Genomic DNA, 23,556 nt, shown 5'->3' with positions numbered 1-23,556 from the left:
AATTTACTCTTTTTAGTGTACAGTTCTGTGGGTTTTGACAAATGCACACAGTCATGTAATTAACAGCATAGTCAAGATATAGAACAGTTCCTTTACCACCCATCCCCCAAAATTCCCTGTAGCTCATTGCAGTTGATGCATGCCCCCAGTTCCAACCCTTGGCAATCACTATTTTCTGTCCCTGTTGTTTTCCTCTTCCATTATGTCACGTAAATGGAATCACACGGTATGGAGCCTTTTGAGTCTGGCATCTTTCAGTTAGCATAATGCACTTGAGATTTATTTTGTCAGTTGAGTGCATCAGTAGTTCATTCGTTTGCTTTACTGCATAGTATTCCATTGCATTGACATACTGTTTGTTTATCCATTCACCACCAGTTGAAGGACATTTGTGTTGTTTCCAAGTTTTGACAATTACAAATAAAGCCAGTATTAGACATTAGAAAAATAGACATTAACATACAAGCTTTTGGGTGAATATAAGTTTTTGTTTCTCTTGGTAAATACCAGAAGTGGGGCTGCAAGGTTATATGATATGTATATATTTAACCTCATAAGATGACAAACTGTTTTCCACGGTGGCTATACCATTTTTTATTTTCACCAACAATGAACAGTTGCTTTATAGCCTTGCCAGCATCTGATACCAGGTTTTCTGAATTTCAGACATTTTAATAGGTGTGTAGTTACATTAAATAAGTTTCAATTTGCATTTATAGTTAATGCAGTCTAATAACTAATGACTGTTAATATGGTAGATTATAGTAATTGATTTTAGAATGTTGAACCAGCCTTGCATTCCTGGGATTAAATTCTCTTAGTCATGATGTGTTGTCCTTTTAACACATTGTTGGATCCCGCTTGCTAATACTTTGTTGAGGATTCTGTGCCTGTGTTTATCTTGGTCTGTAGTTCAGTGTCAATTTTGGCTCTTCCCTTCCTCCTTATTACCCCAAATTCTGTTGATAGCTGTCTGCTCCATTTCATTCCCTCCATCAAGCCCTCCTTATCTTTTAGTTGATATCGTAACTGGTTCTTTGTCTAGAGTCTCTTAAATTCTTTTCCACCTAATTCACATTAAAAAAATGTAATGGTTCTCATTGCTTACTGTATTGGGGTCCAGGCAGAAAACAGCCAGCACACTCAAAGGGTTCATTGAAAAGTCTTTAATAAAGGGATTATTTACAGTGGTGTGAACAGTAAAGGAAACCAACCTACAAGGGATGGTGGAGCACCCCGGGACCGACTACCACTAGTAATGTTACCACCTTAGGCACAATGGGAAAAGGGTGGGGATACCAGAACTCAGTAAACACTGTGGCCATAGAAGAGGGGTCCTCAGTAGGTACTTTGACCCTGTCAAGGAACACAGACCCTGCCAGAACTGCATCCTGGTAGAGAGAAAGCAGAAAGTAAATAAGTTCATCCTTCCATCCATTTATCTCTCCTCCTGGCGCTTCCCATTGGCTGAACCCATAGCCTGGAGCCTTGGAATTGGCCTCCGACTCCTGAGAGAGCAGGGCCGAGAGGGGATCAGGTGGGGAGGGTGGGGCACACCAAGCATATAAGCATACCCACCTATCAAAGCCCAAATTCCTTAGGTTAGCGCTTGGTGCCACCAGCTCTGGCTCCTGCACACCTTTCTGAAATTTGGGCTGTGTTTTTTTCATCCTTTTGTGTCACAGCCTTCCTGTTAGGCCCTCCATAAAGGCGTGATGTATGAACAGATCAACACTGGTTTGAGTGGTGGATCTGAGGCAAGCACTTGCCAAGCCAGACAACAGAATGAACTTTCCTGGCTCATACTTAGCATAAAAGAGTGAAAGAAGAGTTGTTCCACACATACAAAACCTCTGTTTTTACAGAGGCTCGGGGAAGCTAAGTAACCTGCTCAGGGTTTCACAGTTAGTTATGGCAGCTCTGTCATATACAGCCAGCTACAGAACCCTGGAAAAGTTACCTAGCCTCTCTGAGCTTCTGTATCCTCATCTGCGGAACAGGACTGTGTGGATTTAGATGCACTGTATGTTACACTAAACATTGTTTGGCCTATTGCACTTTACTGTATTTTAGCTCAGAGTATTCTTTATATTCCTACACAGCTTTTGAAGAGGAGACCTCTAAGTCAGTCAGAGAAATTTTTCTAAAATGATGTATGCAGTGACTTACTATGGGCCCAGACCCTGTTATAAATGCTTTACAAATATTAACTCATTTAATCTTTAACTCCCCTATCAGGTAGATACAACTATCCCCATTTTACAGATGAAGAAACAGAAGCACAGAATGATTTAAAAACTTACCTGAGGTTACCTAGTTGGTAAGTGGTAGAGCCAGGACTTGAGCCAGCCAAAGTGGCTGCAAATTCCATGCCTCTAACCTCTGTGCTGTCTTCCCCATAGCCTTGCAAAGTCCTGTCAGGGCACTTTCCACCCTTCATTCCTGACCAGCATGTGGTCATTAGAGTGTACGGGAACTAGGCAGGGCTGACTTTATGGAGATCTTTGGAGGATGCGAAAGGTATATATACAAGAATGTTAAGGGCAGGGAGTAGGGAAATTTTAGGGGTTAGAAAGGGTAGTCACTGAAATAAGGGAAACCAGTTCTGCCTTCCTGAACAGGAAATACCTAGTGATCGAGCCTGCCTAGCTTCATGCCATCTGGCTTCCTCAGAGGCCAGCTGATGCCCCTTTATGGGTGTTGATGAAGCTGCCCTTTAAGTCACTGTCAGTAAAACAGAGGTTATTAAAATGTCCTCTAATCCGTTCTGTTATTTTAAGCCACCAATACAAACATACACCCGAATATAACTAGAGCATGAAGAAATGAGGTGGGAGAGAGGAGGAAGTGTGCTCTGGTCATGAATTTAGAGAGAACATGGATGTCCTTGTTTATAGTGGTGTGTCACTCTGGCTCTCATAGCTGTTGGTAATTAATGACCCACAAAACTTACGCAGAAGCTTACTTGTCTAGTGCTACAAATTTGACGCTCTCAGGCTCCCAGAATGTCAATGATATGTAAGTAGCCAAAACAACAACAAAACAAAAACAAAACTGCAAATGCAGGAGGTGACCAAAATAGCTGAAGGGGAGAAGTCCAGAACATGATAATTATAGAAGATACTATGTGACTGACCTGTTTCTAACTAGAACGGAAGTCTATAAGGGCAGAATTATCAGCAAAGAGGAAAAAGACATAGCTGAGAGTTCACAGACATTATTCATCATTATTCGAAAGAATGATGATTAAGATAAAACCCAATGGTAGAGTGCAGGGGGCAAGCCAAGAACCACAGTCCCAGAGAGTAGAGACAGGAGGGCAGGAAGCTGATAGGGGTCTGGAGTTAGAGACAGCCCAAGTCATGCTTATTTCAGTGGTTCACAAAGGCACAGGTGTCCTTCAGGTAGGGTCAAGCGGGCTATACTGGCAAACCAATCCCTAAGATAGACATGTAAATTACATAGTACATTTGTATCTACACTAGAAGCAAAAGAGATGCTTAATCTGAAAATGAAATTAAGAAAACAATTCCAGGGGTACCTGGGTGGCTCAGTCAATTGAGCATCTAACTCTTGATTTCAGCTCAGGTCATGATCTCAGAGTTGTGTGATCAAGCCCCGTGTCAGGCTCCCCACTCAGTGGTGAGTCTGCGTCTCTTCCCCTCTCTCCCTCTACACCTCCTCCTGCGTGTACTCTCTCTCTCTCTAAAATAAATTAATAAATCTTTAAAAAAGAAAGAAAGAAAGAAAGAAAGACAAAGAGAGAAAAAGAAAAAACAATCCCATTTACAATAGCATTGGACAGGGGCAACTGGGTGACTTAGTCCGCTAAGCGTTTGCCTTTGGTTCAGGTCATGGGTCCTGGGATCGAACCCTGCATCAGGCTCCCTGCTCAGTGGGGAACCTGCTTTTCCCTCTCTTCCCAGCTCACTCATGCTCTCTCTCTCAAATAAATAAAATCTAAAAAAAAAATCAAACAAATACTTAGAAATAAATTTAACCAAAAAGTGTGTAACTTACTCTCTGAAAACTACAAAACATTGTTAAAAGAAATTAAAGAAGACCTAAATAAATGGAAAGGCATCCCATGTTCATGGATCATAAAATCTAGTATTGTTTAAATGACAATATTCCCCAAATTGATCTACAGATTTAAAGCAATCTCTATCAAAATCCCAGATTGACAAACTGAACCTAAAATTCATAGGAAAATGCAAGGGACCCAGAATAGCCAAAACAATATTGAAAAAGGATGAAGTTGGAAGACTCACACTGACTTCAGAACTTACTGTAAAGCTAAAGTAATCAAGACAGTGTGGTATGCATAAGGATAGACATATACAGCAATGAAATAAAATTCAGAGTCTCTAAATAAATCCATACACTTATGGTCAACTGATTTTCAACAAAGGAGTTATCATTCAGGGGAAAGAACAAACTCTTCAACAAATGGTGCTGAATAACCACATGGGGAAGAATAAACTTGGATGCCCCTACTTCCCAATTTCTTCATCCCCGCTATCCCTACCACTAATTTACTTTCTATCTCTATGGATTTGTCTGTTCTGAACATTTTACATAAATGGAATCATACAATATATGGCTTTCTGTGACTAGTGTCTTTCACTTAGGGTAATGTTTTCAAGGTTCACCCATGTTGTAGTTTGTATCAGTACTTCATTACCTTTTGTGGCTGAATAATACTATGTTGTATGGACATACCACTTTTTTTTTTTTTAAGTAGGCTCCACAGGCATAGAGCTTAAGGTGGGGCTTGAACTCACGACCCTGAGGTCCAGACCTGAGCTGAGATCAAGAGTTGGACACTTAAGTGACTGAGCCACCCAGGCGCCCTGGATATATGGGTGTAAAGCTCTGGAGGGGAATCTGGGCTTGTGCTGCAGATTTGGGAGTCACTGGTATACTGATAAAGCCTTGGACATGAGTAGATAAGAGAGCATGTGGAGCAAGAAGAGGACACCTCAAGAACTTCAGCATTGAAAGAAGTGGGGAGCCCAGAAGTGGCACTCAGAAATTATCAGAAAGGTGGATGTCATGGAGGGAGAGGGAAGAGAGGTATATCCCTAGTACTTGCAGTTGAGGAATGAAATAGTTATGGTGCATTTACTAAAGGAATGCCATGTCTCCCTGACAAATAGGTTGATTCTGATCTGTGAGGAGATGCAAGTGAGGCAGTGTTATGTGGATTAAAGTAGAACAGCAAAGTTGTACATTTGAATAAAACTTGTTAAAATTTGGGATTTGCGGTGACCAAGTAAGATTTTTTTTTTTAAAGATTTTATTTATTCATCAGACAGAGAGAGGCAGAGGGAGAAGCAAGCTCCCTGCAGAACAGGGAGCCCCGTGTGGGACTTGATCCCAGGACCCTGGGATCATGACCTGAGCTGAGTGAGCTGAAGGCAGACACTTAACTGAGCCACCCAGGCACCCAGGATTTTTTAAAGATAATTGGAAGACTAAGGAACTAGAAAGTATTTATAAAATTATTTGAAATGGTACAGACCCAGTGGAAAACAATATAGTGGTTCCTCAAAAAATTAAAAATCTACCATATGGGGATGGCTGGGTGGCTCAGTCGGTTAAGCGTCTGCCTTTGACTCAGGTCATGATCCCAGGGTCCTGGGATCGAGTCTCTAATCAGGCTCCTTGCTCAGCAGGGAGCCTGCTTCTCCCTCTACCTGCTGCTCCCCCTGCTTGTGCTGTGTCTCTGTCAGATAAATAAATAAAATATTTTTAAAAATAATAAATAAAAATCTACCATATGATCTAGCAATTCTACTTCCAGGTATATACCCAAAGGAATTGAAAGCAGAGTCTTAAAAAGGGGGGGGGGGGCGGGTCTTGAAGAGAGATTTGAACACCCATGTTCATAGCAGCATTATTTACAATAGCTAAAACATGGAAACAACCCAAGTGTCTGTGTACAGATGAATGGATAAACAAAATATGATATATACATGGAATGGAATATTATTTGACCTTAAAGGGGAGGAAATTCTGACACATGCTTCAACATAGATGAACTTTGAAGACGTTATGCTACGTGAAATAAGCCAATCACAAAAAGACAAATACTGTATGATTCCCCTTCTGCGAAGTACCTAGAGTATAGTCCGATTCATAGCAACAGAAAACAGAACATAGGGGCTCCTGGCTGGCTCAGTCAGAGCGTGTGACTCTTGATCTTGGGGTCATGAGTTCCAGCCCATGCTGGGTGTAGAGGTTACTTAAAATATATATATATATATATATTTTAAAGACAACAAGAAAGTTGAATGGTGATTGCCAGGGGCTGGCAAGAGGGATTGGGATGAGGAATTAGTGTTTAATGGGTACAGAGTTTCAGTTTTGCAAGATGAAGAGTTTTTTGTTTTTTTGTTTTTTTAAGATTTTTTATTTATTCATGAGAGAGAGAGAGAGAGAGGCAGAGGGAGAAGCAGGCTTGACAGCTGAGCAGGGAACCCGATGCGGGACTCGATCCCAGGACCCCTGGATCATGACCTGAGCCGAAGGCAGACGCTTAACCATCTGAGCCACCCAGGCGCCCAAGATGAAGAGTTTTTGGAGGTAGATGGTGCACAATCTGAGTGTATTTCATAACACTGAACCTGTACACTTAAAAATGGTTAAGATGGTAAATTTTATGTGTATTTTACCACACACACAAAAAAAAGAATTAAACTTGAAAAGAAAATGATAGTGACACAGGCTCATCCCTATAATCTGACTCAGTGGGTCTGGAGTTACTGGTACCTAACACACAGCCAGAGTGGGGACCCCTGGTTTAGCACATGGGCTGCTGTAGGGGGAAACCGGGTAACCCTGATCACACCCAAATTTCATCTTGGTTTCCAGGATGACTTTTATTTAGTTTTTTGTTGTTGTTGTTGTTTTGTTTGTTTTGTTAAGTTTTTTTAACTTTTTTCATTTAAATTCAATTAATTAACATATAATGTATTATTGGTTTCAGAGGTATAGGCCTGTGACTCATCAGTCTTATATAATACCCAGTGCTCATTGCCTCACATGCCGTCCTCAATGTCCAGACTTTTGTTTAGTTTTGTTCTTTATTTTATTTATTTTTTTAAAGATTTTATTTATTTATTTATTTGAGAGAGAGAGAGAGCACAAGCTAGGGGGAGGGGCAAAGGGAGAGGGAGAAGTTGACTCTTCGCTAAGCAGGGAGCCTGACTCGGGGCTCTATCCCAGGACCCCAAGATCGTGACCTGAGCCAAAGGCAGACGTTTAACTAACTGAGCCACCCGGGAGCCGCTTTATTTCATTTGATAACCCTTGTGATCAGAATTAAAAACCACAATTCACTGTAGAAAATTGGGAGAGTTTGAAAAAGAAAAATCATCTATAATCCCATCAACTTGAGTAATCATTATGAAATTCAGGTGTATTCTGGTCCTTCTAATGTCATGTGTAAAATATGCTTACAAATAATAATATAGATATCCTTGTATTTTCTCATTCATATATACTTCTTTTTATTATTATTATGTTATGTTAATCACCATACATTACATCATTAGTTTTTGCTACCTATACTTCTCTTGTGCTTTAAAAAAATGGATATCATACTTCCTCTATTGTTTTGTTTTCCCCCTTTTCAATGAATATATGGTGATGTCTTTCAGGTCATTGAGGGTATTCTACCCCCCCCCCCCCCCCCGGTTTTCAGCTGCTTCACAGTGTTATTTATCTTACCCATTACTATTATTGAACATCTAGATTGTTTCCCAGTTTTTCACTTATCATAGCCAATGTTGGACTGAGTATCTTTATACAAAAAATAACATTTTAAACTTCCTGTTATTGTTGCTAGTTTGGTAGTTGAAAACATTTTTGTTGTTGTTATTTTTTGTTTATAATGAATACTTGCCTCTGCTTTCTACCATGAGATTTTAAATTATAATCTGCATAGCACCTAGGTAGTTCTCTTCCAACTTGTACTGGTTTTTGTTTCCCCTCTTTTCCTTTTTCCAATATAATATCATAGAATCATGAACTTTTACAGTTATGACCCTGATGGTTAAATGATTGGACCAGAGTCACACAAAACATTCAGGAACAGAACAGAACAGAGATTTGGGAACTCAGCTTTACTTGTTTTTCATTCTTCCTTCTTCCAGTAGATGGATACTGCTAATATCCTTAAGTCTCCATGGGAAAAGGTTTTGCAGCTTTTCATTTTGGAGCAGTATTGCATTTGTGCTTTTGTGGCGGAGAACTTGTTGCTTCCAAATAAGTCCAGAAGGTAGCCTCAGCTGAGTGTGCCATCCACTAATAGCCAGTATAATGCTTGCTGTTCCAGGAGCCATGTTTGACCAGGACTGTGGGAAGGTCGTATTCATGCTGGAGGCTCTTGTGAGGAGATGAGTTGGTGAACAGAGAAACCGGCATGAAGATGCTCCCAGGAGTGGGCGTGTTTGGGACCGGCAGCTCCGCCCGGGTTCTGGTCCCACTGCTGAGGGCAGAAGGGTTCACCGTGGAGGCCCTGTGGGGGAAGACTGAGGAGGAGGCAAAGCAGCTTGCCGAGGAGATGAACATCACCTTCTACACCAGCCGGACCGATGATGTCTTGCTGCATCAAGACGTGGATCTTGTGTGCATCAATATCCCCCCTCCACTGACCCGGCAAATATCTGTGAAGGCTCTAGGTATGGACAGTCAGGCCATAGCAAGGGCAGGCTGTGTCTCCCTCTGGGTGGTCCTTGTGTGTCACTGCTCTCCTCTGTGCTGGGGAGGGCACACTGGGGGCATGTTACAGCTGTGGGAAGAAATGCTCCAGCCTTCCTCACCTCCATAAGTAACTCCCTGAGCAAAAATGAAGCCTTAAGAGTTGGCCTGTCCCAGGGGCTAGAGATTATTACATGTCGTGCAGTGTGGTACTCGCTTTGGCAAAACACAGACATTTCATGCAATGTAAAGTTGGCCTGTTTGAAGTCAGAGTTCAAAGGCTTGGGCAGTAGGAAATTGATTGTGGCTGACATGTTTGTTCTTCCATTTCCGTGGCACGTAGCACCTCAGAGAGGAGAGGAGGGTGTGTAGCAAGGCTGCCATTTCCCATGTTTTGTCAGTCCTTCGTTAGATAGAGTGCACACCCTTCCTGCCAAATTTTGCGATTTTGTGTGCCGGAAGGCAGCAAGGCTCTCTGATAGGGTTCACAGGTCTGCCTGCTCACATCTCTGCCCCCTTGGGAAGCAGTAGACAGGGCAGGGCTTACTGATCTGTTCTGCAGTTTCTTTTGGGCTTCTCTTCCCTGTCAACTGTAGGTGACTTTTTTTCTTTTTCTGATGTAAATGAGAATCAAATTGAATAGGAACACAAGCCGGTAAATATTCATCCAGCAGTTACTTTTGTTTTTAATGCCTCCTCTGTGCCAGGCACTGCCTTGATGTCTTTCTGTACATTCAGAGCAGTGTTGGATCAGAGCCCTGCCTACCTTCAGATTTCACAGTTCAATTGAAGACGCTAGAGATCACACACATTACAAAGTAGAAAAGACAAGACTTAGGTAACAATTCAGGTGGCATATAATTAATTGACAGAGAAGTTGTTTTATGTAAGGTGATAGGAACAAAATATATCTCTGATGCAGTCAGAGATCTCGGGGCCCAAGAGCTGGTATGCCATCAGGCTTGACCACTCCTGGCCACTACCATGGTGGAGAGTCCAAGCCTCTGCTACTTGTCTCCCTTGTTGTGAGGAGAAAAGAATGTCTGTCACCTCTGGCCCAGTGTGTTGGTAAAGATAAATGTTCATTGGAGTGAGCAAGAACATGAGTCTGGTGGTTGATTTGGGAGCACGTACATTTGGCCAAATACTGTAGATGGTTTGTCTTTTTCAGAGAGCAGTGTCTAAAGATGTGTGACACTGGGGCCAGTCACTAGATTCTTAGGAGGGCAGGTAATGGCTTTCAGATTTAGTTTAGAAGTAGGCCTAAGCCAACACTTTAACAGAGGGCTAGTGCAAGGGGACCAAGCTACCGTAGTCATTTGATTTCTTGCCATCCTGTGGCGTGAATGCAGGCTGGTGAGGCCAGGTAATCCAGAGGCAGTGTTCTAGAGGCTCTCAGTCTTCTTAGATTCTAGGGTTCCCACAGAAACCATCGCCAAGCTGTGTAGGAAGAAAGAGGAAACCCTAGGGTTCTTTGGCCAAAAACCTGCTGTTTTCTGATTCCTGGTACAGGAAAACGCTGGACTTGCTTTTCTTATAAATACGAAGGACAGGGATAACCAGAGACTTGTGGGATCTTATGTCTCAGCCCTGGTGAAGCAGGGTCATCTGTCTTTTCTCTGCATCTCTGTTGTCAGGAGGTAGAGGGTGTGAATGAGAGTCCTTGGTCTATTATAGGCACACAGTCCCAGGGTCAGGTTGGTGGGTCTGCGAGAGCTCATGTCAGCTGGACCTCCCTTCAGGTACTGCCACTCAAACCCCAAAGGAGTTGCTGAGCATATTGTGACCATGAAGTTCACTCCCTGTGTCCTTTCACTTTTTTAAAGATTCGTTCATTTATTTGAGAGAGAGAACAAGAGAGCATGGTGTGGGGGGAGGGGCAGAGGGAGAGAGAATCCCAAACAGACACCCCGCTGAGCACGGAGCCCTACGCAGGGCTCGATCTCATGACCCATGAGATCATGACTAGAGCTGAAATCAAGAGTCCCACGTTTAACCAACTGCGCCACCCAGGTGCCACTCACATTTTTTTTTTTTTAATTGAGAATTCTCACTTGACATAATCACATGTGGAAATGGCCAGGAGAGAACTCCTCCAGTTTTCCCAAAGTACTGGGTGTGAATGTAGGAACTACTGTAGACAGAACACCGTACTGAACTTTACATCAGACCCTACTTTTTTTTTAAGGTTTTATTTTATTTTTTAAGTAATCTCTACACCCAGTGTGGGGCTCAAATTCACAACCCAGAGATCAAGAGTGACACACTCCACCCACTGAGCCAGCCAGGTGCCCGACATCAGACCCCACTTGTGATCTTATTTCTATCTCTTTCAAACTCTCTGGACTCCTGTTAAGTAGGGGCTCCCAATTCCTGCCCCTTTTGGCCTTTCCAGCATGATATATGTATGACTGCCTCCAAGTGCTGACCAAGAAAGACATTGGCATTACAACACAAGGGACTTCCTGTTGTCCGAAGCGGAAGAGCAGATTTGTTTAAGTTAAATTCATTTTATTTTTTAAGATTTTATTTTTAAGCAATCTCTGTACCCATTGTGGGGCTTGAATTCACAACCCCGAGATCAAGAGTTGTATGCTCTTCCAACTGAGCCAGTCAGTTGCCCCTAAGTTAAATTCATTTTAAAAATAAATAAATAATAGCATTCTCCTCTGGATATTCATTAAATAAATGTTCACTGAGTTGAATGTAGTCTACAAATGAAACTAAGCATTCTGAGTCATCTCAGATATGAAAAACTTTTCTGTAGGTTGGTGAACCATGTTTAAATTAATGCCTTGAAAGCAGGGCCCATTCTTCCCACCTATAAAACTCTGGAAGTGTCTGGTTCTTGTACACAGCCTAGATGGGAGACAGGACCAGCACATGCACTGATAATTGCAAAAATATGCAGCATATTTAAAAGTCCTCAGAGTCAATATCCCAAAAGACTCTCACTGCCATTTCACCTAACAGTGTATTCCCATGTATGAGTCTCTTTATATATGCATGAGAGTATAATTTTCTGTGTTTTTCACACATAGATCTCTCCCCCCCCCTTTCTTTTTTTTTTTTTTTTGGTCTCCCTGTTATTGGGTCTGTGTCTCTTTTTTTTTTTTAAAGATTTTTTTTTTTTTTTTTTTGCGAGAGAGAGAATGAGAGACAGCACGAGAGGGAGGGTCAGAGGGAGAAGCAGACTCCCCGCTGAGCAGGGAGCCCGATGCGGGACTTGATCCCGGGACTCCAGGATCATGACCTGAGCCGAAGGCAGTCGCTCAACCGACTGAGCCACCCAGGCGCCCTGGGTCTGTGTCTCTTGTTGTTCATTAAGAATACAGGCTAGTGGGGCACCTGGGTGGCTCAATTGTTCGGTATCTGCCTTTGGCTCAGGTCATGATCCCAGCGTCCTGGGATCGAGCCCCACGTCGGGCTCCCTGCTCAGCGGAGAGCCTGCTTCTCCCTCTCCAGCTGCCCCCTGCTTGTGTTCCCTCTCCTGCTGTCTCTCTCTGTCAGATAAATAAAAATTTTTTCTGGGCACCTGAGTGGCTCAGTTGGTTGAGCATCTGACTCTTGGTTTCGGCTCAGGTCATACACTCATAGTCTTTAGATCAAGGCTCTGCGCTCAGCAGGGAGTCTGCTGGAGCTTATCTCTCTCCCTCTGCCCAGCCCCCAACCCCCGCTCATGTGCATGCTTTTTCTCTCTTTCTCTCTCAAATAAATAAATCTTTTAAGTTTTTCTTACTAATACAGTATTTATTTGTCTTCCCTCTGTCAAACCCTGAGCCAACCACTTTCCCCAGACTGCCTGGGTAGGTATAGGAAAAGGAACATACAGGGCAGATGAGACACAGGCAAAAGACCAATGGGAGGTGGAGAAGGCTCCTCACATGGTGAAGAGGAGGAGAAAGGCCACCATCATGCAAAAGAGCCCTAAGGCCCCCAAGAGGGTAAAACCCAGAATGGTGTAGGAGGAGAATTGTTGCTTCAAGGGTTCCTGGCATAACCAATGATGAGGCTCCCAAGCACAGCCCCAGTTCCAGCCCCAGAGCCAGCTATTCCCTACCATGGCAGCCCCAGCCCCAATGAATTTGGCTGTTGTGTCGATATCCCTTGAAATGGTGCTGGTTCAGAAGCTGTAGCTAGGAATAAATAAGGCCAGGGGCCGTGGGGCTGCCAAGCTGCCGAGGCTCTCATCTGTCAGTGTCTCCGGTGGTTAGTACCATTGCAGACAGTGATCAGCTCAACACCTGAGAGGCGCTCCTGACCAAGAAGGAGTTGGAGACACCCTTGCACAGGTGGACATTTTCAGGGGATGAGGGGCTGTGGCAGGAGAGCTGCTCCCAATGCAGAGAAGACAGAGAGCATCATCCTCAAGTCTTTTTAAAGCTAGGGGGGAAAAGATACAATTACTTAGCTATATAGCTATTGACCTACTCTTAATTCTAGATCAGCTTTGATCAGATCAGATCTTGAATCTGTGAGAAATTTATCACAGTCATCTAAAGACTCTATTTAGTTAAGGATCCTCCTTGCATTATGCTATGCTAAGCATTATAAGAGATAAATCTTAGAGACTGAGAAATACCGGTAGAGATTTGCAGCTATGAAGACATATATGAGAGTGGGGCGCCTGGCTGGCTCAGTCAGGAGAGCATGCCACTCTTGATCCCGGGGTCGTGAGTTGGAGCCCCACATTGGATGTAGAGATTACATTAGGAAAAAAAAAAAATATGACAGACTATATATTCTTCTCCTAAAATTTTTCATACTGGTCAGTAGTACTGTATTTTCTCCTGGCATTCACATGCATAAAATTGTAGAAATGTCAGGCCTGTGGGCCCTCTGGAGAGAGCCTCCAGTCCAGTGGTCCTCCGAATGTGATTCTCACACCAGCAGCATCAGCATCATGTGGGAACTTGTTATAAATCCAGATTCTCAGGACCCGTCCCAGACCTTCTGAATCTCTGTAGGTGAGGCCTAGCAGTCTGTGGTTGAAGAAGCCTTCTAGGTGATTCTGACGCACACTAGGGACTGAGAACCACTGATTCTAATCCAGCATCTTCCTTTTCAGTGAAAGAAATCAAGGCCCAGGAACATTAGGGTTACATCTCATTACGTCTCAGTGCTGTAGGAAAAATTACATTTTCCTTGGCTTGTTACATCTTTAGATGTTACCTCACCTGTGAGGCCATAAAGATTTTTTCTTTTTTTAAGATTTTATCTATTTATTTGAGAGAGAGTGAGCGAGCAAGAGAGCACAAGCCGGCGGGGAGCAGAAGAGGGAGTGGGAGAGGGAGAAGCAGGCTTCCCACTCAGCAGGGAGCCCAATGTGGGGCTCGATCCCAGGACCCTGGGATCATGACCTGAGCTGAAGGCAGACGCTTAACGACTGAGCCACCAGGTGCCTCCGTAAAGATTGTTTCTTGCCCTCACTCTTATTGGTGGTTTCCCAAAACTCATTCTTGGACTTAGCCTCCAGAGGTGTCCTTTTCATATCACTGCTCTTTTTGTGGCATCTTATTTTCTACTTTTGTTTGACTTTTTTTTTTTTTTATCTTCTTTCTCCTCCAGTGTCATCCTTAAAGCTTTTCTATGAGTTCCTTAAAGGAGAGGGAGGGACCCTAACATGTTTTATTTCTCAGCTTAGAGGTGGTTCAGGAAAATGTATTCTAGCATGCAGAATGCCCCAACATTTTTCCCACAGTTGAATGTTTTCTTAAATCTGTCACTAAAAGGGCGCCTGGGTGGCTCAGTTGGTTAAGCGACTGCCTTCGGCTCAGGTCATGATCCCGGAGTCCTGGGATCAAGTCCCACATCGGGCTCCCGGCTCAGTGGGGAGCCTGCTTCTCCCTCTGACCCTCTCCCCTCTCATGCTGTTTCTCTCTCTCTGTCTTTCAAAAAAAAAAAAAAAAATCTGTCACTAAAAGATTTCTGTGCCCAGTTCTTGGCACTAGTGTGCTTCATTAAAAAAACACTGAATTTGCCAACCCTTTCCCAAGGGCTTGTGACATAACAAGAGATTATTACTCAAAGAGTCTAGCCCAGGGGCGCCTGGGTGGCTCAGTCGTTAAGCGCCTGCCTTCTGCTCAGGTCATGATCCCAGGGTCGTGGGATCAAGCCCCACAATGGGCTCCCTGTTCCTCAGGAAGCCTGCTTCTCCCTCTCCCACTCCCCCTGCTTGTGTTCCCTCTCTCGCTATATCTCTCTCTATCAAATAAATAAATAAAATCTTAAAAAAAAAAAAAAGGAGTCTAGTCCAAATAATTTAATCTCCGGAACACTGGTCCCTGGGGACATCTTCTCTGACCACCCCCAGTCAAGGGGTATATGCTCTCATTTTACCATTTATATCATCTTCACTCCATTTATCACAAGTACAGTTCTACATGTATTTATATGGTAATTTGATTAATGGCTATCTCTCCCCCTAAACTATAAGTTCTCTGAAAGTAAAGTCCAAACCCAATGCTGTATCCCCAGTGCTGAGCACAGGGCCTGACACACAAATTCTACTCATGCATGCCCCGTCTGGTGGTGTGACCCAGGGGGCTAACAAGGGCCAGTGACCCAAGAAAGAGTAGGCAAGAGCGATTTAGTCTTACGGCTTTCAAACTTCTTTTTCTAGTAGCAGAACCTTTTTTGTACCCCGCCCCCCCAAATAGACTTCCTGGATTTTGTAAAACATAAAAGTCGTGTTCTTCCTGAGCTACTTCTCTACCTACTGTTTGAAGTCTCCTTTCTCTAGTCCCATGCCTCTAGATGGGCTAACAGGAGTGCTGTGGTCCTAGAGCTCTGAACAGGCGCTGTGCTAATAGGGAACAAAGAGGTGTTCTGCGGCAGCCTCTCTGGGCCTCTGGTGTTCAGGGGAACCCAGTCCTGGGAAATCTGGGGAGTATGAGCTGGAGAAAGGGTTGTAGCTTGAAATTTATTCACACTCCAAAAAGTCTGAGCTAATAAGCATTCAGCATCCATGCTTTTCCACTCCCTGTTAACAAAAACCAGTTCCCAGCTTCTCTAATCTCTCCTTTGGCTTCCTAGCAGGAATGCTAGATAACTTAAATAAATATGTCTTTCAGCACAACCCAGGTTCTCTAAAGTTAAAGATCATGTACATTTGGCCTGCAGGAGCCTGTTTAACTCAAGATGGCCTTTAGCTCCCATACAGATAATACTATTGGGTCCTAAGTTCAAAAGCATTCCTATTGTTTGGGCTCAAGGAGGAAGGTCTCTCCCCCTTCCCTGACCTCTCTTGGCATGGAACAGAGATTTCTTATCCTGGTTTTAATCATCACCAAGCTCCCAGCAGTCACAAGAGTCCTTTTCCCCCCACCCCATCTCCACTCTGCCCCATGCTGCAGTGTCCACCCAATCCCTGCAGTGAAGAGTTACAGCGGGTAGTTTCTGGGTTGGTCGGAGCTGCAGCCCTCAGATGGGGTGTTTATGTCTGATAATCTAGTTTCTTCATTATTTCCCTGGTCAGCCATAAATGTTCTGCAGCCAAGTGGCCAAATTGTCACCCAATATTGTGATTCTCCAATCCCTAATCCTAAAATCCCACATGTGTAGGGGGATATTGGAGACTGTCCAAGAGCAGATCATGATAACAATCAGGTGCTACTCTCCTTGCAGGGCTGTCTCCTGCCAGACCTGAGTGCAAGGACCTCTCCCCTTGCTTCCCCCCCACCCCTACATCTGTGGAGGTATTAACATAGGACTTCCATTTGAACCACCCCAAGCTCACAGGAGTATCCTGGTGTTGGTGTCTTGTGACTGCTCATTCCCTCATGAGCTTTCATCTTAAAACATGGAGGAGTATCAGTCCTTCTTCCTAATATGGAATCTGCTCAGTCTTCTAACTCTCTCTCTTCAGGGCTTTTTCTAGCCTTGTTTTGCTCTCTCAGTACATCCCAGCTACAGTATACTCAGGACAGTCATGAGGACAGAAGGAATATTTTTATTCCCTTTCCCCTCCTACTAGAGCCAAACAAACATTTTCTGACCTTTTGACTACACTAACGTGTTGGACCAGTGTTTTCAGAGAACAATCTTTGGGAAATCTTAGGGCCCTTTCTGCAGTTAACAACTGAGAGTACAAAGCCCATCCCCTAGAACATAGATTAGATACTTTTGCCCCAAGCTGATGATCTAATAAATGTATGAAAGTACATAGGCATGTCCATCTCTCCAGCCCACGTGTATTAGGCAGTGTTCTCCAGAGAAACAGAACCAATGAAGGTATATATAGAGAGGGAGAAATTTATTTTAAGGAATCAGCTCATGTGATTGTTGGAGCTGACAGATCTGAAGTCTGCAGGGCAGGACAACAGGTTGGAAATCCCAGCAAGAGTTGGTGTTGCAAACTTGAGTCTGGAGGCAGAATTCCTTCCTCTCCATGGAACCTCAGTCTTTCCCCACTCCCATCCCCGAACCTTCAACTGATTAGATGAGGCCCACCCAGATTGTGGAGGGTGATCTGATGTACTCAAAATCTACTGGTTTAAATGCTAATCACACCTAAAAAGATACCTTCTCAGCAGTGTCTAGACTGGTATTTGATGGACACCACAGCCTAGCCAGGTTGGCACATAAAATTACCCATCATACCTCCTCTGTTCACTTCCCATTCCTGGTTTGCACTTTCTGCCTCTACTCCTTTCATTTTCCCTTAAGAATTTACTCATCTGGGGCGCCTGGGTGGCTCAGTTGGTTAAGCGACTGCCTTCGGCTCAGGTCATGATCCTGGAGTCCCGGGATCGAGTCCCACATCGGGCTCCCTGCTCAGCAGGGAGTCTGCTTCTCCCTCTGACCCTCCTCCCTCTCATGCTCTCTGTCTCTCATTGTCTCCCTCGCAAATAAATAAAATCTTAAAAAAAAAAAAAAAAAATTAAAAAAAAAAAAAAAGAATTTACTCATCTTTCTCCAGCCTATAACTTGTTCTCCAGTCCCAGTCACAGGGTACCATTTTTATCTAAGCCATTGCCTTTCCGCTTGCCCCAGGCCACTATCTGATAATAGGAGGCTTTTCAGAGTTCATGTGCCTTCAAGAAAAGATTTTCCCCCAGTGTAAAATCTCCTGGAACTTTGAGATTTTCTGGTGTGTTTTATTCTTAGGTATTGGAAAGAATGTGGTTTGCGAGAAGGCAGCAACCTCAGTGGATGCCTTCCGGATGGTGACTGCCTCACGCTACTACCCACAGCTGATGAGCCTGGTGGGGAACGTGCTGCGCTTCCTGCCTGCCTTCGTGCGCATGAAGCAGCTGATCGCGGAGCACTACGTGGGCGCGGTGATGATCTGTGATGCCCGCATCTACTCAGGCAGCCTGCTCAGCCCCAACTATGGCTGGATCTGTGACGAGCTCATGGGCGGCGGGGGCCTGCACACCATGGGCACCTACATTGTGGACCTGCTGACCCACCTGACTGGCCGGAGAGCTGAGAAGGTGCATGGGCTGCTCAAGACCTTTGTGAGGCAGAATGCGGCCATCCGTGGCATCCGGCATGTCACCAGTGATGACTTCTGCTTCTTCCAGATGCTCATGGGTGGGGGGGTGTGCAGCACAGTAACACTTAACTTCAACATGCCAGGTGCCTTTGTGCATGAGGTCATGGTGGTGGGCTCTGCAGGACGCCTCGTTGCCCGAGGAGCGGACCTCTACGGGCAGAAGAACTCTGCCACGCAAGAGGAGCTGCTCCTGAGGGACTCGCTGGCCGTGGGGGCAGGGCTGCCCGAGCAGGGGCCCCAGGATGTCCCACTGCTCTACCTGAAGGGCATGGTCTACATGGTGCAGGCCCTGCGCCAGTCTTTCCAGGGGCAGGGGGACCGCCGCACATGGGACCACACCCCTGTCTCGATGGCCGCCTCGTTCGAGGATGGGCTGTACATGCAGAGTGTGGTGGATGCCATCAAAAGGTCGAGCAGATCCGGGGAGTGGGAGGCTGTGGAGGTGCTGACGGAAGAACCCGACACCAACCAGAACCTCTGTGAGGCACTGCAACGGAATAACCTGTGAGCCTGCACGTGGGCTCCCTGCCACGGGGCCGAGGGGCCGGGGAGGGACCAGAAGCTGGCATGGGAGGGCTTGGCCACAGTGTCTTTCATCTTGGGCAGGGTCCAGGTGATGCCCAAGGTGGCCCTGGGAAAACACCCCCTCCAATGCTCATTTGCTCCTCAGACTTGGCAGGGTGGTGATATAGCTGAGGGCTAGCACAGTGTGCCCGGGGTGGGGCTGCCCCCCGGTCTCTGCATAGTCACGCTGGTGAGCAGAGCCAGCCAGAGCTTGACTTGGAGGCTGCTTTTGCCAATTTGTGGTCCTAACTAGGTGAGGAAGCATAGCAAGGACCCAGCTTGGCTGATTCCTCAGCCTGAGGAAAAATGACAAGAAGCCTCGTTTTCATGCCCTTCCTGGGCTAGGGCATCTCAGGAATGGTGAGGGCGTCAAGTCATCCCCTCAGGGATCCGCACCTGCCCTCCTTCCCATATGACCAGGCCCTTCCAGCCTCTAGGCTGCCCCTTCCCTGGCAGGGAGGAGGGGTTCTTCATTAGGTAAACTCTCAGGGGCTGTTGACCTGGGGAAAAGGGCCCCCGACTTGGTGGAGAGGAGATAGGGTTCTGGAATATCTGATAAGTGTTAATAAATAAATCAGAAAGTCTGACACTATGTCACGGTTGTTTGTTGTTTGTTTGGTAAATTGGGTTTCTTTAATAATGAAAGGCTTGTTTATTGTTGTAGATTGTTTATATTTTTCTCTTTCCTTGTGGCTTCACAGCAGCTCTGGCCTGCTTTGGATCCATCACGGTCTAGTGGGCTTATCCCCTTGCGACTGAATCCCAGGAGCTGTCCAAGAAAAAGTCGTTTCTCAGACAACAGGACTCGAGACTTCCTGATTTGTGCCTGTCATGCCTGCTGTCTCAGGGAGATGGGGAGAGCTTGGGGCCTTCTTGGGCCGGAGGTCAGGAAAAGTTCTGTTCTTGCAACCATGGATTTGGCTCTGGGGAGCCCTGGGAGAGGGGAAGTGAGGAGTGGTCTCAGGGAACCTGGATGGAATGAACTAGAGGAAGGCTCCACATGTTGCCCTATGGAGTGGGTGCAGCCCAGCGCTGCCTGCCCCAGGCAGCCGGTCACCAGCCTTGCTTTTATTCACTGTTCTATACTGGGACCGCCTTTTAACCATGTCAGAAATGAGGTGGGTGGGGGAAAAGGACACACACCCCTTTGTTTCCTCTGCCAGCCTCCCCAGATTAGGCCTAGACCCAACTCTTCCCTTCTCTAAACTTCCCTCTCTCTTCCTTGCCCTGGGCTCCTTGCCAGAGAAAGAAAGGCTCAGGGAAGTCTCCCTCTTCCTCTTGGCACCCTTTCTAGAAGTCACCAGGTCAATTTTCCTGTGTGTTGCCCTGGTTGAAACCTTGTCCTTGTGAGAAAATAGCAGTGGCTAGTGTTGGGGAATGTGCTTCTTGCATGCTGCCCCCCCCCCCTCCGGGAATACACTTCATGCATGTTATTTCATTTAATATCCAAACCGCTCTATGGGGTACCAATATTAATATTCTCATTATTCAGATCAGATAAGTGAGGCAGAGGCGGGGCAAAGTTACTTGCCTCCTATAAGTTATAAGTGATGGAGCCAGGAAGGAGCCTGGTCAGGGTCATCCAACTACAGAGCCTGACCCTGAACTACTCTTTCCCCAGCACTTGCAGATCTCAGAGACTGAGTGCCCAGGCACTGCCCCTCCCCACTCAGGCCCCAATCCAGGTTACTGCTTCTCTCTGCAGCAGGAATCTCAGCAAGGCCTCAGCTAGGAGGTGGACTACAGAGAGAACCTGCAAGGCAGGGTGCTGGTAGAGTTTAAAAAGAGGCTGCTTGGGGCGCCTTGGTGGCTCAGTCAGTTGAGCATCAGACACGTGATCTCAGCTCAGGTCTTGATCTTGGGAGTTGTGAGTTCTAAGCCCCGCATGCTGGGTGAGGAGCCTACTTTAAAAAAAAAAAAAAGAAGAAGGAGAAGGAAGAAAAGAAAGAAAGAGGCTGCTCTCTTCCTCCTGGGATGATCAGATCAGCTCCAGGTCAGTCCCTCTGTGTTATGAGGATGATGGGATCCTTCCTAAATTGGGGGATTTACTAAGAAAGCCCAAGTGTCCATCATATAGGACTCAGGTGCTCCTACTTAAGAAAGAGCCAGGTTACTGACCCACAGTGGCACTTATGAAGTTTCATGGGGCTCTACAGCAAACCCCTTGTTTACAAAGACAGGTTCCCAGAAGTCCTGGGGCAGGTGGCAGTGGGCTTGGTGCAGAGCTACTTCTGTGAGGACCCTGGGGTCCTCTGTTGGTACTCCCCAGAGCCTACATCCATGGCCATCCCTCAGACATCTTTACCATCATGTATTTCTTGGGTTGGTCCCAGGGAGGAGATGCACCTTGAAGTAGCCCAGATGCCTGTGGCCAAGGAAGCCAGCAGGGTTCTGGTCCTCAGGGGTGACTGTGCCTGCATGCGGTTCCAGGCTTGTCCTGCAGCGCCCCCTCCTGGAGGAAGGCAGCATCACCTCCCAGGACCAGTTCCCTAAATCTCAGGATCTTCCTTGGGTCAGAGTAGATTTAAGTTTTTCCAAGCCACTGAAAAGAACTTCCAAAATACCTATTGCTTATTTCTCAACCCCCAACCAAATGTAAGCCTCATACTCACCCAGACAATCGGCAATCAGCCCAGCAGTCTCCTTACCTCCCTGTCCCCAATCTCCCTTCCTCCTTTTGCCCTTCTCACTCTTGCTCAAGTGACCTCTCCAGAATGCCAGGCCAAGATCCCTGCTTGCCTACACCCCTTCTCATCGCTCCCAGAACTGCCCACCCTGCTGTCCTGGTGGCCATGCCTCCGCTTCAGCCATGCTAAATGACCCTCCTGCATGGGGCTGACGTCTTTCACATAAGCAAGGCTTTTCCCTGGCATATCCTCTGCTTGGAAGGCCACCCAACTCTCCAGGAGTCAGTTGGAGGGATGCCTCTTCCCTGCTTCCCTGGGTAAAATGGCAGCTCTTTCCCCCACTGAGGTCCCGCCGCCTTGGTCCTCTGCTCTTCAGTGGCACCTGTCTCCTTGCATTACACCCAGCATTTCCCCCTTAGAGTGAGCTTTTATTTATTTACTTATTTATTTATTAAGAATTTTTTTGAGAGAGAGCATGAGCTGAGGGAGAGGCAGACTCCCTGCTAGCAGGGAGCCCGATGCGGGGCTCAATCCTAGGACCCTGGAATCACAACCTGAGCCGAAGGCAGACACTTAACCGACTGAGCCACCCAGGCACCCCTAGAGTGAGCCTTTAGGAACAATAGTAGTGACTTGTTCCTTTCTGTGGCTACTCTCACCCACCCTGCTTAGATAAACCTGTCAGGAAAGAGACCTGCAAATGTAGATCAGTTCTTTCTTTGGTGATTACTGAGTATTTCCTACGTCACCTGTTGGAAGAGAGGAACAGAGCTTCCTTGTCAGTGCTGGCCTGGCTCACACCTCCAGCCCAGGAGACCATACAGAAAGCAGATGCTTGGCCTTCTTGGGTCAGGCCTTAGCCAGAGGCCTCAGGTCCAGATGTGCAGGGTTCAGGAAAGGGCAGTGTCTCCCTGGTGCCCAGGGTGTGATTTCATGTGAAGCCATTTCACTCCAGGCCTCTGCTTCCTCAGCCATAAAGTGAGGCAGTCGAGCTCAGTTAATTTTTTTTTTTAGGATTTTATTTATTTGAGAGAGAGCAGAGCGAGAAAGCACGAGTGGGGTGAGGGGCAGAGGGAGAGGGAGAAGGAGACTCCCCGCTGAGCAGGGAGCCCAGGGCAGGGGTGTGCACTGTGGGATCTGAGAGGCTCTCAGCCTAGAGGGTACATGCAACCAGCCTTGATGCCTGATTAACTTGTAGGAGTAAAGAACGAGCAAAGAACAGGATGGGGTCTGGGGTGACACCCAGGATTTTGGCTTGAACCATTGTGTTGATGGGACACGGGAAGAAAAGCAGATTGGAGGGAGAAGTTATTCATTTAATTTGGAGATCCCTATGTTTAAGGTATATGAGGGACATGCAGGAGGACCAGGAGGCAGCAGGATATGAGGGTTTCCAAAATGGCCAGCACTGGCTGCCTCTTAAGCAGCAGTTATCCAGTGACTTGGCTGCAAGGCTCCAGGGAGAACATTCACACCCACCACCACGCCCTGGCTGCCAGGAGAAAGGCACAGATGCCTCTGTTAGCAGGGCCACCTTGGAGGCAAAGTCTGGTCCAGCTGTGGTCTCCAGTAAGTGGAAAGCATTCCAAAGACGCCACTCTTGGGGCAGGCAAATGAACTGACACCTCAATGGGAGATCCTAAGAGTTGGACCCTCGAGGTCAGACCAAATGCAGGAGGCTTCCCTGGGAGACAGGGAGCAAAACCAAGCAGCTGGTTCCCGTGACCTGGCCATCCCTTTCCTTTCTCTGCCCCAAGTTTCTCCTTGTCACCTCCCTCTGCATCCACACTGTTATCCTGTCTGACCTTCAGGTTCACCTGAGGAGCCTTTAAATGCACAAAACTAGGCCCCAGCCCTGCAGATTCTGATTTGGTTAGGTCTGGGGTCGTGCCCAAGAACCTGTACTTTTGTCAAGTTCTTGGGTGATCCGGATGACCAGTCAGGCTTCAAACCCTGCCCCCACCTTCCCAGCCTCTCTTCAGCCATCTTATTTGCAAAATCACCAAGTCTGAGAAAAGGAAAAATGTTTATTTTCAGCAAGTCCAAGGTCCCAAGTAGGGAGAGGGGCCAAATTTTCCCCTGCGCCCCAGGGCCTAGACTGCTGCTCTGGTTCAGACTTGGGAGAAGGGGAGCCACCAGTGGGGGGGGGGGGCAGGAAAG

General features: G+C 46.1%; 1 protein-coding gene and 1 pseudogene across 2 annotated transcripts in view; one reads left to right on the top strand and one right to left on the bottom strand.

Annotated features, from left to right (window-relative positions):
• The window catches only part of GFOD2 (glucose-fructose oxidoreductase domain containing 2), a 41,985-nt gene extending 22,230 nt beyond the window's left edge, over positions 1 to 19,755 (top strand). Inside the window, exons 2-3 of one of the 2 annotated variants that reach the window (XM_032424413.1) lie at positions 8,342 to 8,687; positions 17,815 to 19,753. In XM_032424413.1, the coding sequence (XP_032280304.1) occupies positions 8,429 to 8,687; positions 17,815 to 18,713 (1,158 nt within the window). In that variant the 5' untranslated portion in view covers positions 8,342 to 8,428 and the 3' untranslated portion in view covers positions 18,714 to 19,753. Of the gene's footprint in view, positions 1 to 8,341; positions 8,688 to 17,814 lie in introns of both variants that reach the window. The other variant, XM_032424414.1, reaches the window with a different exon arrangement.
• Positions 12,487 to 13,306, bottom strand: LOC116644662 (annotated as a pseudogene).
• Positions 19,756 to 23,556: the final 3,801 nt, after the last annotated feature.

The sequence above is a fragment of the Phoca vitulina genome, unplaced genomic scaffold (assembly GCF_004348235.1).
Source record: "Phoca vitulina isolate PV1807 unplaced genomic scaffold, GSC_HSeal_1.0 scaffold30, whole genome shotgun sequence".
Classification (NCBI taxonomy): Eukaryota; Metazoa; Chordata; class Mammalia; order Carnivora; family Phocidae; genus Phoca; species Phoca vitulina.
Note: the sequence above shows the minus strand (reverse complement) of the source record. Positions and strands in the feature narration are given on the sequence as shown.